The 15,028-nt window shown below is 37.3% G+C and overlaps 1 protein-coding gene across 3 annotated transcripts in view; it reads right to left on the bottom strand.

Moving 5' to 3' along the window:
- LOC138698530 (serine/threonine-protein phosphatase 2B catalytic subunit 3-like) overlaps nt 1-15,028 on the bottom strand; it is an 805,310-nt gene that overhangs the window by 222,739 nt on the left and 567,543 nt on the right. For all 3 annotated transcript variants that reach the window (XM_069824525.1, XM_069824526.1, XM_069824527.1), the window contains exon 3: nt 252-376. In XM_069824525.1, the coding sequence (XP_069680626.1) occupies nt 252-376 (125 nt within the window). The remainder of the gene's footprint in view (nt 1-251; nt 377-15,028) is intronic.

The following is a 15,028-nucleotide window of genomic DNA, read 5'->3' as shown; positions in this document are numbered from 1 at the left end:
GTTCATAAATTTGGCACTTTGCACCTTTCTACTGTTGAGTATACAAATACAAATTTTTATGGGAACAAAAAATATAATTTCCCTCTACTGGATCGCTAGGAAGGATATATCGGTACGCGATAAAATATCCAATTGGAAGAAGTCACCTCGATATACTTCAAATGTGTTTTAAGTGAACGAATTTGTTAAACACAAACATTTTCACAAAAGACACCCGAATCATACAAATGGCCATGCAAGCTGTAACTCACCTCTATACTAAAATATCCTCGATCTACGTAGTCACCTAAGAAGAGGTATTTTGTGGTGGCCGGAGGACCTCCGACTTCGAATAACTTCATCAAGTCGTAGAACTGGCCGTGGATGTCTCCACATACTGCAACACACAGATAATTAATTGTTTTAGTCAACTGTAACACAGATAATCAAAACAAAAAGTTACTTAAAAAATATCCAAGTCTTAGTACGGTAGCTCATTCAAACGACATAAAGAGAACAATGGCAATATGCTAATTCTTACAAGTAACCTTGATAAAAAGCCTTATAGACAGCTGGAATGAGAAGAAGAAGAAGATAACGAAAACGACGATGTAAAGAAGAGGATCTTTCATCATCATCTGAGTCATAGTATGTTCATGGCGTTTGTTACTGTAAAAATAGTAAATTAACCACGTCCCTTATTATCCCGAGTTAACTCGGGTTGCTAACATGTGTCAAAATTTATTAACCCGAGTTAACTCGTTTGAGTCCCATTGTCTATTTCATAGTGATTTTTTAAGTACCGTATGTAAGAAAATTAGTGATGTACAGTGATTCTGCAATATTAAATTACCTCTTTACGAAAATAAAAAAAATGACACTTTTTTTCACAAAACTGGTAAAATAAATAGTAAGGGAAGAGGTTAATAATGTGTGAACTTCCTTCTTCCCAGCTAATACTGGTGACTGAGAAAATCAAGTAAGCTCAAAGTACTGGCATACAAAATATGTAAACAATTTTGTGCGAGATCGTGCGTATTCGCTTGGTTTCCGCACAAAACCAATCCGCGGAAAGTCTAAAATTCCACATTCAGTATTCCCAACCTAACACACATAACAATTTCCCTCTTCTTACCGCTGAAGTGATATATTGATTTTACTGCTTTAGGCTTTTAACATATTATTTTTAGAGACGTTCAATATAGTAATAATTATAAAATGGAAACTTACCACTGCAATTTCACCTAAATTGCACTGTTAATTATTGTTTTTAAATACTTGCAAAAATTAAGTAAACTCTACAACTCCACTAAAGTTACTGCATTCGTGATGCAAGTAACATTAAGGAAGCCGTGAAAAAATCAACAAGATTCCAGACTCATCATAGACTGGGGGGGGAAAAAAAAGAGACGGATATCACGGCCTGCTGGAGTATAGTAAACACAGAAAATATTTTAAAGCAACAATGTTGAAGATAGATATTTTTGTTTTGCAAATTTGCCGTCATTGAACAGAAACCAAGATGGAAATTTCATTGCAATTAATTAGAAATTCCTCTTTTAGGTATGTAATAAACGATCTTCGCACAAAAGAATGTACGATACACGAGCGGTATATTTTCTTTCAATTCTCGGAAATTAAAAAAGCTCAACTACGTTTCGCTTTTTCAAACTTTTCCTCGAACATGAAAACTTCAACATACCGCTCTTGTAACGCATATTACTATTGATTACTATAAAATCCCTTGACAGTATTTTCTATCTAAAAATAAATAGCATCTATTCACATGGATAGGGGCTACATAGGCCCAGGCTAAAGTAATCCCTAACGCTAAGTTTTCTTTCGTTGTAACCGTTTACAGGCCATGTCAGATCACTGACGTTAAAATACCCAATCATTGCCTGTTCGAAACTTTGTGTAACTTGGAAAAGCCAGTTATATCCAGCTGTTATGGAATTTATGCTGACTGTATGCATGCGAGTCTTACTGGTCGGTATTGGGTATGGCCACAACAGAAGCACATTTTATTTTGCCAGTGGAAAGATGTTATCAAGAAAATAAATTCAATCAAAAGAACTGAAGAAGGGTTTCTCATTGTTCAAGGCGTCAACTGAATAATACAAAAGGTCTGTAGTTCTTTTTTGTTTATTTTGTTTTGCAGCCTTATCAACATAAATCTTTGTATACCTCGTTCCGTATCATTTGGGACACTGTATTGGAAACATTACTTGTAAACAAGAATTTGTAGCATAAAACATTGTAAAGGTTTAAATATCTGTCTCAAAATAAATATGTTTCACATGTCAGACCGACTTCTTTTTATATTTTTTAATTTTATAAACAGCTTTCCCAATGACGGGACTGCCTCATTGGACAAAACATAATAAACATATTGAGTGAAAACAAAAAAAAGAGCATAAAAGAGAAAGGAGGGGAACGAACAAAAGGGAAAAGTAAGTACAGGAAAGATAATAGCATGCATAACAGGCCTAAACATAGTAAACAAACAGATTAGATATTCGTGCAAAATTCTCCCTTTTTAAGAAACAAAGTACAGGTGGTATTTTAAAATGGCAAGTGATCCTCTGATAGCGGCAAGGGAAACATCACGAATGAAATCGTTGTTCAGCTTGAACTTCTTGCAGAAACTGGCAAAGAGGCGAGGTATTGTGCCCCTAGCGCCAACCATTAGCCCAACTACTTCGATGGAGGTGAGGTGATATTTCTCCAAATAGAATGGAACTGTAGGCTCATAAATTCTACATTTTTCTGCGTGAACGTCAGCTGGCTGTTGTTCCTGTGCCTCAAACCTGACTGTCGGGTCGATAATGTAGGCGGATGTAGAGCCTGGTGGAATGGCAAGCATGTCAATTCGCCGACAGGGTCCCTCTTGAGAGATGCCATGGACTTCTTCGTGCACAGTGAGACCTTTCTTCCTCAAGGCTTCGGCAATCATGGACCTGATTCTGTGATGTCTAGAGTTCCGCAGTGTCTCGCTGAAAGGACAGGCACCCAAAACGTGGCCAAGAGTTTCAATCTCACTGACGCAACGACGACAGTGGTTTCCGTCTCGGGACCTTCCCGGTATAGCACGCAGCGGACAAACATTAGCTGTCATTTTAAGAGCTTGTGAGGCGATCAGGTTGTCGGATCCATTTATTGGCGGGAGTGAACTCCTTATAGAGGATGACGCCTTTCCCTTTCTGATTTAAAGATCACCAAGATTGTTGCCAGTTTGTAGTTCAATTTCGCAGGTACTGTATTACATCAGCTCAGTTTAATTTTACTATGGTTATATATGAGAAAACAAAGTTGAGTCAAAGTAACCCCATGTGACAGGTAACTTTGACCCATAGCTTTGAACTAAGCTTTATCACATATCGTCGTTGTTCCTGCAATAACTCCAATGTGCAAAATATAAAATTTTTCAGTAGGAAGAAAAAACACATTTAGCCTATTCATCCTATGGCAGCCGTACATAGGAGACTATGAATTCTTACATTTTCGAAACAAATAAATATAATTACAATAGGAGATTTCATTTTTTGCTGTGTCACTATTTAAGTTAAGGAATTTATGCAGAAGATGCGACGAGCAAGAAACGCTTCCTCACGTCTTGGGTTTCTGCCATCATGGAGAATTGCTCCGAATCAACAGACATAATACGGTTCGTTCTCTCATCGCATCTTCAATCCGTCAGAATGCTTCCTATGAGGTTCATGAGGAGGTTGGTTGCGTCTCTTCTGATGGCTCTACTAGACGTACTGCTATCATCATAATTGATCGGAAGAAGGATAAGGGTGTCATTCTTGATCCCACAATCCGTTTCGAGATGCATGAGCAACAGCCACAAGAGGTGTGTCGTGAAAAACAAGTCATATATGAGCCTTGTTGTCAGCATCTTGGAGCACAATACCACATCACACATTGGACAGTTTTTGGGCTCATGTTCGGTGCCCGTGGCACGATCCCACGAGAAAATTTAAATCAACTTAAACAATTTAAAATTTCTGATGCAACGATTGATGCCATAGGATCTCAAGTGTTAAAATCATCCTTAGCTATAATTAGTAATCATTTGTACCCAACAAACTTTTATTGTAAATGATTTCCTATGTTTTCGTATCATTTAACTTAATGTTTTCTTTTTCATTTCAAATTGTCACACAATTGGTTTTAATGATTATTCTTTATGAATTGATTAGTAGGCCGATCTATTCGAACCCTTATTTAGGGCGGATTTTTTTTTTGTAAAAATATTTTCTTTTAATAGAGCAAAAATCTGAAAATCGACAAAGGAGTAAAGTTATTGCAGAAACAACGACGATGTACTATTACCAGTAACGAGTATGATAGCTGAAATGTTTTTAGAAAATGTTCCCGCACTCGCATATAAAATGTGGAGCTTTATCTTCGAAATTTTCAGAAGAAACCAGTAAAAGAACATTTAAAAATGTATTTCAGTGGGTCAAAGTAACACCGATTTACGTTACTTTAAAAGTCACAAGCGTAGGCTGTTCGGCTAAGGAGCTTGCCTGCAGATCCGGAGTTGCACTCGGACGCGGGTTCGATTCCTGCTTGGGCTGATTACCTGGTTGAATTATTTCTGAGGTTTTCCCCAACCGTAAGGGAAATGTCAGATAATCTATGGCGAATCCTCGATCTCAACTAGCTAAATACAATCTCACTACCACAAATTCTATCGACGCTAAATGGCATAGTTGATACAGTGTCGTTAAATAACGAACTAAAAAAAGTACTTAAAAATTGGAGTTTGTATTTTCGAGAATAAATTATGTACTTTAAGGCTTTCTAAAAAAAACTGTTTCTACGTCTATATATACCGTATTTATTCTGTTTACCAATATCTGTGCTTGTTTCTTTACAAAGTTAAGACTGGTTTAATGTAACATATTGTTGCAGTAAACACACAAGGAAAACGCAATCATGACCTACATTTGGGTTTCATGTTTATTTAAATATCGCCAAAGCACACGCACTGATAAAATGTGCAGTGCACTAAATGAAATCCAGGAAAACAAATGACGTTTCAGATACTGTAATCACGTTTCACTACATATTATGTAAAGAAAGGCAAACAGAGAAAATAATATTGCATTTGCTCAGGAGACTAAATTCTACTTCAAAGGACGACGTTTAGGAAAATCTTCAATCTAACTACTATTTTCAGAAAATTGCCAACCATTATACAGAGAAAATACTGCGGTTACTTAAGGGGAGTTGGTCATAATAGCATGCAAAATAATGGTAAAAATAGCCTATCTTCAAGCAGTTCATAAATATAATACTATTTATCAGAGATATTTCATTTTTGTTAGCTATGTGTGTATACATATTACGCTATAAAATGAAAAAGAAAGGTTACTCTAGAGTAAATCTCTATCCTTAAATTATTTTTTTTAATTAAGCACATTTCTTTTTACAAATTCACTACATGTATGTGATTAGGTACACTCTATTCACTTATTATAGCACATATTGAATTGAAAATTTGATCACTTACTGCTAATAGATACTAAAACATACCCTACTAAAATTATTCATGCCTCTGTAATATTATGGGCATAGGGCTTATAGCAATCATCACCGTCAGTAAAATAAAAAAAAAATGACGAAGATTAGTATAAGCCCTATGCCCATAATGTTATAGATATTTCAATAATTTTAGTAGGGTATGTTTTAGTATCTACTAGTAGTAAGTGGCCAAAAATTTTAATTCAATGTGTGCTATGATAAGTGAATAGAGTGTACCTAATCACAGGTATGTAGTGAATTTATATAAAAAATATGTTTAAATTAAAAAAATTAATTTAAGGGTAAGATTTACACTAGATTAACCATTCCTCTTTCATTTTAAAGCTTAATGTGTACACATATATCATTAAAAAAAATGAAAGAGCTGTGATAAATAGTATTACTTATGACAGCTTGAAGACAGGCTATTTTTACCATTACTTTGCATGCGATAACGTCCAATTCCCCTTAACAACGCTGTATCAACTACTAAGTTATTTAGCGTCGATAAAATTGGTAATAGCTAGATGGCATTTGGAGCGATGAAACCGAGCATTTACAACAGATTACCTGACATTCGCCTTAAGAGTTGCGGAAAACCTCAGAAGAAAACCCTACCAAGCGACCAGCCGAAGCGGGAATCGAAAGCACGCCCGAGCGCAGCTTCGAATTATCAAGCAGCTACCGCCTGAGCTACGCCCGTAACTGCAATAGTAACAGTAGCAGTGGGAGCAGTAACATTGGTGATGGCAGCAGTAGTGGTAGTATTTATTAGTAGCAGTAGCAATAGTAGTAAGTAGTAGTACTTTTTAAATTGGTTATTTTACAACGCTCTATCAACTGCTATGGTTATCTAGCGTCTGAGTGAGATGGTTATAATACCAGCGAAATGAGTCGAGGGTCCAGCGCCGAAAGTTGCCCAGCATTTGCTCTTAATGGCTTGAGGGAAAACCCCGAAGAACACCTGAAGCAAGTAGCATGTCTCAATTAGGATTTCAATCGAAGTCCGCTCACTTTACGGTTCGACATGCTAACCGTTACTCCACAGCGGTGGTCCAGTAGTAATATTACGGTAGCAGTAGTAGTAGCACTAGTAATATCGTAGTATCAGTAGCAATCGTAGCAACAGCAGTAGTAATAGCATTTAGTAGTGGTAGCAGTAGAAGTGTAATAGTAGTAGCTGTAAGAGGAACAATAGTAGCAGGAGTGGTAGCAGTAGCAGTAGAAGTGCAGTATTAGGATCAGTAGCAAGAACAACAGTATCAGAAGTGGTAGCAATAGCAGAAGTAACAGTAGCAGGAACAATAGTAGTAGGAGTCGTAGCAGTAGCAGTAGAAGTGTAGTAGTAGTAGTACCAGGAACAATAGTAGCAGTAGTGGTAGCAGAGTAGCAGTAAGAGTGTAGTAGTAGTAGTAGCAGTAGTAGTAGTAGCAGGAACCACAGTAGCAGAAGTAGCAGTAGCAGGAATAATAGTAGCAGGAGTAGTAGCAGTAGAAGTGTAGCAGTAGTAGTAGCAGTAGCAGGAACAATAGTAGTAGGAGTGGTAGCAGTAGCAGGAAGAATAGTAGGAGTCGTAGCAGTAGCAGTAGCAGTATCAGTACAAGTGTATTAGTAGTAGTAATAGTAGTAGTAGTAGTAGTAGTAATAGCAGTAGTAGCAGGAACCATAGTAGCAGAATTAGAAGTAGCAGGAATAATAGTAGCAGTAGTAGTAGTAGTAGTAGCAGGAGTGGTAGCAGTAGCAGGAAGAATAGTAGTAGTAGTAGTAACTAGTAGCAGGAACCATAGTAGCAGAATTAGAAGCAGCAGGAATAATAGTAGCAGGAGTAGTAGCAGTAGAAGTGTAGTAGTAGTAGTAGTAGTAGTAGTAGCAGTAGCAGTAATAGTAGGAGTGGTAGCAGTAGCAGGAAAAATAGTAGTAGGAGTCGTACCAGTAGCAGTAGCAGTAGCAGTATCAGTACAAGTGTAGTAGTAGTAATAATAGTAGTAGCAGGAACCATAGTAGCAGAATTAGAAGTAGCAGGAGTAGTAGCAGTAGAAGTGTAATAGTAGTAGTAGTAGTAGTAGTAGTAGTAGCAGCAGGAACAATAGTAGGAGTGGTAGCAGTAGCAGGAAGAATAGTAGTAGGAGTCGTAGCAGTAGCAGTAGCAGTACAAGTGTAGTAGTAGTAATAGCAGTAGTAGCAGGAACCATAGTAGCAGAATTAGAAGCAGCAGGAATAATAGTAGCAGTAGTAGGAGTAGAAGTGTAGTAGTAGTAGTAGTAGTAGTAGTAGTAGTAGTAATAGCAGTAGTAGCAGGAACCATAGTAGCAGAATTAGAAGTAGCAGGAATAATAGTAGCAGGAGTAGTAGCAGTAGAAGTGTAGTAGTAGTAGTAGTAGTAGTAGTAGCAGTAGCAGTAGCAGGAACAATAGTAGTAGGAGTTGTAGCAGTAGCAGTAGAAGTGTAATAGTAGTAATAGTAGTAGTAGTAGCACTAGCAGGAACAATAGTAGCAGTAGTGGTAGCAGTAGCAGTAAGAGTGTAGTAGTAGTAGAAGTGTAGTAGTAGTAGTAGTAGTAGTAGTAGTAGCAGCAGCAGAAGTGTAGTAGTAGCAGGAAACATAGTAGCAGGAGTAGTAGAAGTAGCAGAAACAATAGTAGGAGTGGTAGCAGTAGCGGGAGTGGTAGTAGTAGTAGTAGTAGGATAGTGGATTTTACGACGCTGTATCAACATCTCAGGTTATTTTAACGTCTGAATGATATGAAGGTGATAATGCCGATGAAATGAGTCCGGGGTCCAGCACCGATAGCTACCCAGGATTTCCTCTGAATGGGTTGAGGAAAAACCCCGGAAAAACCTCAACCAGGTAACTTGTCCCGACTGGGATTCGAAACCCGGGCCACATGGTATCGCGGTCAGACGCGCTAACCGTTACTCCACAGGTGTGAACAGCAGTATAGTAGTTATAGTTTATTTAATGACTGATTAGTACGGTAGAGGTTATTCATGGTCAAAATTCAACTTCGGTGAGAAATAATATACAAATTTTTCTTGGATCAGTGTCAGGGTTCTTTTACGTGCCGTAAATGTACGACACGGCCTCCCAGGTTTGCTTCTTTCCCTGAGGAAGGCAAGCTAAAGATTGCATCGCTCTTTAATATCCATCGATCTCGGCCGGGTTTGAACCGGAGAACCTTGGATCAAACTACTCCACTAACGACGACTGGATGTAAGTATTGACTGACAATTAAAAATGTTTAAATAAATAATTAATGTCAATATTCATGATGGCAGTAACATGGAAGCAAATGTCAAAGTGTAGGTAGCCTATGGTACATACTGGTTATAATACGAGAGTTTAGAGAGTCATTACCGACACCGGCTGTTGTGAGATAGTGGTTTCACCCTAACCTTTCCAAGCAATTTCCGGGATATTGTCTTCAACTAATCCAAGCAGCATCCTCTCAAAGCAACCACCATTCCTCAAATTATCGTCCTACTTCCTCATCGATATTACGTTTAAAAAAAAATGTTAAATTTATCACCACGACTACCATGTTCGGTGCTTACCTTCGATGTATAATTTAAACTATGTCCATGTTATTTCTTTCTTTGGAGTTTAATTTTTTTAATTAGACAAAGAAAAAAAGAAAAATTATGATTGAAGGAATATTCAATTTAGACTACTGGCTTGTACAGCAAATGCTGCAAACTAAGTTCATTAGACGTTCAAATAAACATTTTTCAGATTTATTTTCAATTAAGAGTATCAGACATTCTGAAAGTTATTTGCTTCCATAATAATGAAACATACTCCCTCTGAATGGTTTTTTTTTATGCCAATACTTTTTCTTGAACCTATATACCTTCAGCTTTTTAGTTTGAACGCGAAAACGCAAGTAACATTGTCAGGAAGATCAGTCGGTTTTTCAGGTGGGAGTATATCAGTAGCTATTTCAGATCATTGCGGATTGTAGGTGAAAGTTAAAAAAAAAAAAATGTCAGGTTTGCTATGCTTTCGAACAATAGACATAGCATCTTGGTATAGCTGCTCCATGTTTCGTAAACTACCTTGAACTGTAGAGGGTAAAATCGTTTTATCCTGCTAAGAGATCTTGCTGAAATGATCGGGAGACTACAAAATCTTGTAGGTCTCATATTTTATCAGTAAGTAATACGTTTTGGTCTTTCCTTAGGAACTCTAATTTTTGCGCTCTCTCGAGGCAATAATGAAGAGAATCACACCTATAAATCGACACCACACCGCCATTAAATATATGAAAAAGATCCAACCCCACTTCATTAGTAACTACAAATTTATTTGATTTTAATAACGAGATATTTTTATCTTACGTAAGTTTTATAGTTTTCAATAACATATACTATATAGCCGCCACTCAGTAAATTATATAAATCAAGGTCTAATTTAAGATATTCTCTACATCTACTTATATAACCCCAAAAACGTTACACTTTCATATCATCAATATAGCATTAATAGTATAATTAATGAAAAATAGTCGCAGCATGGCATTAACTATAATAATATTTCATTTCTAATTGTAATAATGTAGAGGAGCGCCTGAAATGGAAATGGGGAGGCCACGTGTCGAGACTTCAAGGCTGCAGATGGGGGCATATTTCCACCACGTGGGACCCACGCATCGGGAGGCGAAACCGAGGAAGACCTGGGACCAGATGGGCGGACTTCTTCAAGAGCCTAGCTGGACCCCTGTGGTCCAGAACAGCCAAGAACCGAAAAGAATGGAGATCGCTACAGTTTGCAAGTATTGAGTGAGAGTGCAAGTGTACACGCACGAACGATGAACAAAACTTATATAGAACAGAACCTACCGTCATGCGGATTAGCTCACCGCATGATCTCTAAAGAGCTCCCCTTTTTAGGAGGCCATAGCCCTTCACGGGAAATCCAAAGGCTATTTCATTCATTCATTCATTCATTCATTCATTCATTCATTCGTCAAACCACCTCAAGTTTTGTAGTTTTTAATATCCAATACACGGCTGTACTCAGAAAATTACACACCACAGAATCAGACCTGTAAATTAATTTTAGTAAGTCTTGAAATTTTTAATAACCAAATTAATTTAAGATCTAAATATGTCAGCATTCTTGCAGATCATGGCCTTCGTGTAATATTGTTTACTGTAGTGTGTGTTTTGTTTTATTCTGAAATGCAATTAGTTAGTGACGACAGATGGGTTTTAGAAAATAGGAAAATTATGTTGAAAAATTGACATTTCACTCAAAAGTACTATTTTTCTGAAAAACTTTGGGTTCCAAGCTTCAGAATGAGGGGTCATTTATTAAAAGCTGTTCAGCCGTTTCCCCGCAATTTCCATTACCAGTTCAAATTATATAGCCTATATAGATTTTTTTTTTTACGAGGATGTATGTTTCAGCACCCTCGGTACTAAAGAATGCTTTTGAGTATGCTTGTGTACTGCGGCTGTATCTAAGTTACGGGAAGGATTTTGCTCGTAACATTAACTATTTAATAAGATGATGGAAGAGCGGAACAGAGAAAAATTCTCTCCGGCACCGGGATTTGAACCCGGATTTTCAGCTCTACGTGCTGACGCTTTATCCACTAAGCCACACCGGATACCCATCCCAATGTCGGATGGAATCCTCTCAGTTTAAGTTCCACCTTTTGGGTTCCCTCTAGTGGCCTACCCTCATGCACTACGTCATAGAGATGTATGACAGTGGCACAATGTTCACACATGTGCAGAGGTGCACTCGTTATGAGTGACTAAGTGGCCGGGATCCGACGGAATAAGCGCCGTCTAAGACTGAGTAGTGCACCTTAAACATTGAAGATACAAGAGTTGTATCCAAACAAATTCTTATTTAAAGTCAGACATCCTTGTACAAAATTGAAAGAATGTATTGAGAACAACAGTCTAAGTTTCTTACTCCTTTAGTCGAAGGACAAAGGTAGAATTAGTGATTCCTAGACAATGAGCTGTACTGTAAATCCAGGCAATGCGTGACGATCTTGCCTCACTCCACTGTCGAAGGATTGACATTATGTTCTCAGACACTCTACTTTACTGTTATTTCTAATCCTCCGCCGTCAAAGGGTTGCATTTTGTTATTAGAAACATTTCCATTGAGCGTATTCCGAATCTCAGCGCTGAGCAATCTGATGGCATCACGGTGTTCCGAATTTCATCGATGTCGTCACTGATGCTCCACCGGTGTCGCACAGGTGCCATCAGCTTGCAGAGGTGGTGGCAGTCTCCATCAGCCGCCATCAGTGAATCTGATTGGTTCTTGTATAGGGGGGAATTAGCAGACGAATGACATCGTGCACTGTTGTGTCATGGCGGCGTGTTCTGCTGTATTGTTTGTAATGAGCACAACGTAAAAACAATATGTTAATGGCTTATGAGCGAACATGTCAACGGACCAGTTATTACTACCGGTTCAAGAAATAAATTGTTTATGCTCTCTTTTCTTTGAACGAGATGACAGTACGGAAATTTCGCAAAATTTTGCTAGCGTAGCACAGATAACAACTTATACAGTCGCCATGACAGCCATCGATCCTTCCAGCAGTTTTGTTACTATTTCGCTGCAGCGTGACGTCATTGTTGTTGTGAGATTCGGAATACGCTGATTATGACGGATAGCATCGAAACAACGGGAAATGAAACTGCCTTCTTTTATTAAAAGGGGACGGACATTATGTCCAGAGCATATATGAAGGTAAGATTTAGACGAATTTCAAACTTCATCAACCCTCTCCCTGTTTCCATTAAGTGACCTGGGCAATTCCAAGGCTGAGTACGCAGTCACACCGTAACAGCGTTTGTTATTTCTATCTGACCAGTCTGTTTCTGGTGTTCCAACAGTGAATGTACTGTACAAAAATGTCGAAGCGTAAAGTGTTTCATTTGGAAGATAAGGCGAATATTATAAGTGTCATTGAACGTGGTCTTTCGCAAGTAGACGGGGGTCGACAGCATAGATTAAGCAAACCAACTACAAGTAACAGTATACAGTGTAATCCATTTCACAAAAATGAAATATTGTACTCGTATTTTCTTGTTCACAATTTTATTCATTTCTGTCAATTAAGATTAGGGGAGTGACACTTCGGATATAGTGAACAAAATGTGTAAGTCCGCAGAGGTTCACTATATCCGAAGTTGACTGTAGTTTCAATTATGTAACAAGAGCTTGTAAAATTCACTAATAATATTAGTATTTTTACTAGTAATTTGTGAGTTTTCTTCTTAGCAACAGGAATATTATACAAATTACAAATCACAATTAAATTTACCAATATAATTAATTTGTAAATTATGATGTAACAGGGCCCTGGTTAGGTTTTTTCCGGGGTTTTCCCTCAACCCGTTAAGAGCAAATGCTGTGTAATTTTCGGCGCTACTCCCTGCACTCATTTCCTCGGCATTATCACCTTCAATTCACTCAGACGCTAGACAACCATCCCAGTTGATATAGCGTCTTAAAATAAACCAATAAAAAGATTATATTAACGCGTATAAATCATCTGATGGAATGATATGCAGAGGAAACAATGGCCTCCTAAGAGCGCGATGCCCTCATGGCCGCCAAAATTGTACTTCTCTAACCTAGTCAGGTGTGATTCTATGGCAAACATTCCTCTACGTCCAAACAGATATCAATGCAACGCAAGCAAGCAATCACACCAGCGCACTCTGAATACACAATGCCGCAATCTTGTTGTAAGCTTGCCTTTTGGCTCGGCTTTAATTTAAGAGCGCTTATCAGTGTATTCAAATTGAACATGGCTTTATAAAAGCAAACAAGATTAAAAATCTTATCTTTTCATTGCTTTGTTCAACATAACACATTAATTAAGCTGTAAAAATAAGCGCCTGAATTTCTTCTTCCGCTATATACGAATGATCCAGAAGACATTTATTTATTTACACATTACTTTTGGGTTTATGTTTCCGATTTAGGGATATGATATTCGTTTATAACCAAAATAATAGGACAAGAATATGTAATCGTGCATTATGCATATGAACATGAACTCTGAAATTCAGGATGTCATAGGCCTATAGTATATCCAGTGGAAGTCATATGTGAACAGCAAATAAATTCAAAGTTAACTATTTTATAAGACACACATTGTTTTATTCGCAGATAATCGCACTGTGTTATTAGACTCTGTAAATTCTCGAACAGTGTTCTAGTCTCTTTGAATAAAACTGCACACAGTGATCTGCATCGGACGTTTTCACTCGAGCGCCAAGTAGTTCATAGCATAATCCGATAGGTAGCGCACATGCATGTTGGGTAAAATTGTCGCGAGCGATAAATCCTCGAACGATATACGCTGAGCGTTAGACATTCGTTCTTGTTACAGTGATGAACTGCGTAGTAACATCATAGATGTTTATCATTTCAAAACTTTGCAGTGTTTAACTAACCTCTCCATAGTACAACTACAAAACTTGCTTTAAAATGTAATATTGTTGTAAGTAAATGTCCCCCCCCACACACACAGGAGTGATTTTGTTTTTGCCATATCTGATAAATGTTATTGGATGTAAATGTAATTATTATAAACGGAGAACACAATCACGATAATGCAAGAAATGTATCAAGTTTTCTAGTAATAATAAAATCAATAATCTCTAATAATTAGTGTATCAATCTTTGCGTCGGTAACAGTTGTGCAGCATGATTATTCGTTTATTACATTTTCTGTGACGTTATCTCTGTACTAATATTATTATTAATTTACTGCTATATAATAATATTTTGTAAAATGTTTCTACATTGTCGCAGTATATAGGCGGAACACCATGTATGGACCTATCATATTATATGTATATGTGGTAAATCAAATATTGAATAATTATTAATTAGGAATAATAACTGTATATCGAAGTTTTTCATACTATTTTATTTATAACTTCATGTTACTGTTTTGGTACGTTCCATTAGACGTTTGTCATAAACGCAGAAAATAAAGCCTTATTTTTACCGTGTGAGCAAAACATATGTGTATCTTATCTGTCGCCTTCCATACAAGATAAGACGTGTCGGTGAGATGACCTTGTACTGTGCTTATATTTATTACGAGCGTATTACGACCGATCTTATCTCACTCGAGCGTGCGACATTCGACCGAGTTCAAGCGAGCGATTTAACTCCAATGCAGCACTCTGGTGCACACTCATACAATTTCTACAATTTTAAGGAAAATAGAAATGTTTGCATTTAAAGCTGAAGAATATCTTATTAAAAGTATTAGAAAGAAACACGATTTGAATAACTAATAGACTAGTTATTTGCCATACAACTGTTAAAAATTACATTTTGAAAATAGGCTTAAGGACTTTACTAATAGACGGTAGTATATTACACACATTACTTAAAGGGTGTAATTTATGTTGTTTTATTTGAAGTGTTGCATCAGTAAAGAAGTGTTGTGTCAGTGAAGTGTGAAGTGTGTTGTGTAAGTGAAGTGTGTTTGTGTCAGTAAAGTTTTATAGTTTATAGT

The sequence above is a fragment of the Periplaneta americana genome, chromosome 4 (assembly GCF_040183065.1).
Source record: "Periplaneta americana isolate PAMFEO1 chromosome 4, P.americana_PAMFEO1_priV1, whole genome shotgun sequence".
In the NCBI taxonomy this organism is placed as follows: Eukaryota; Metazoa; Arthropoda; class Insecta; order Blattodea; family Blattidae; genus Periplaneta; species Periplaneta americana.
The sequence above is the reverse complement of the archived record's forward strand: the minus strand, read 5'-3'. Positions and strand labels throughout refer to the sequence as shown.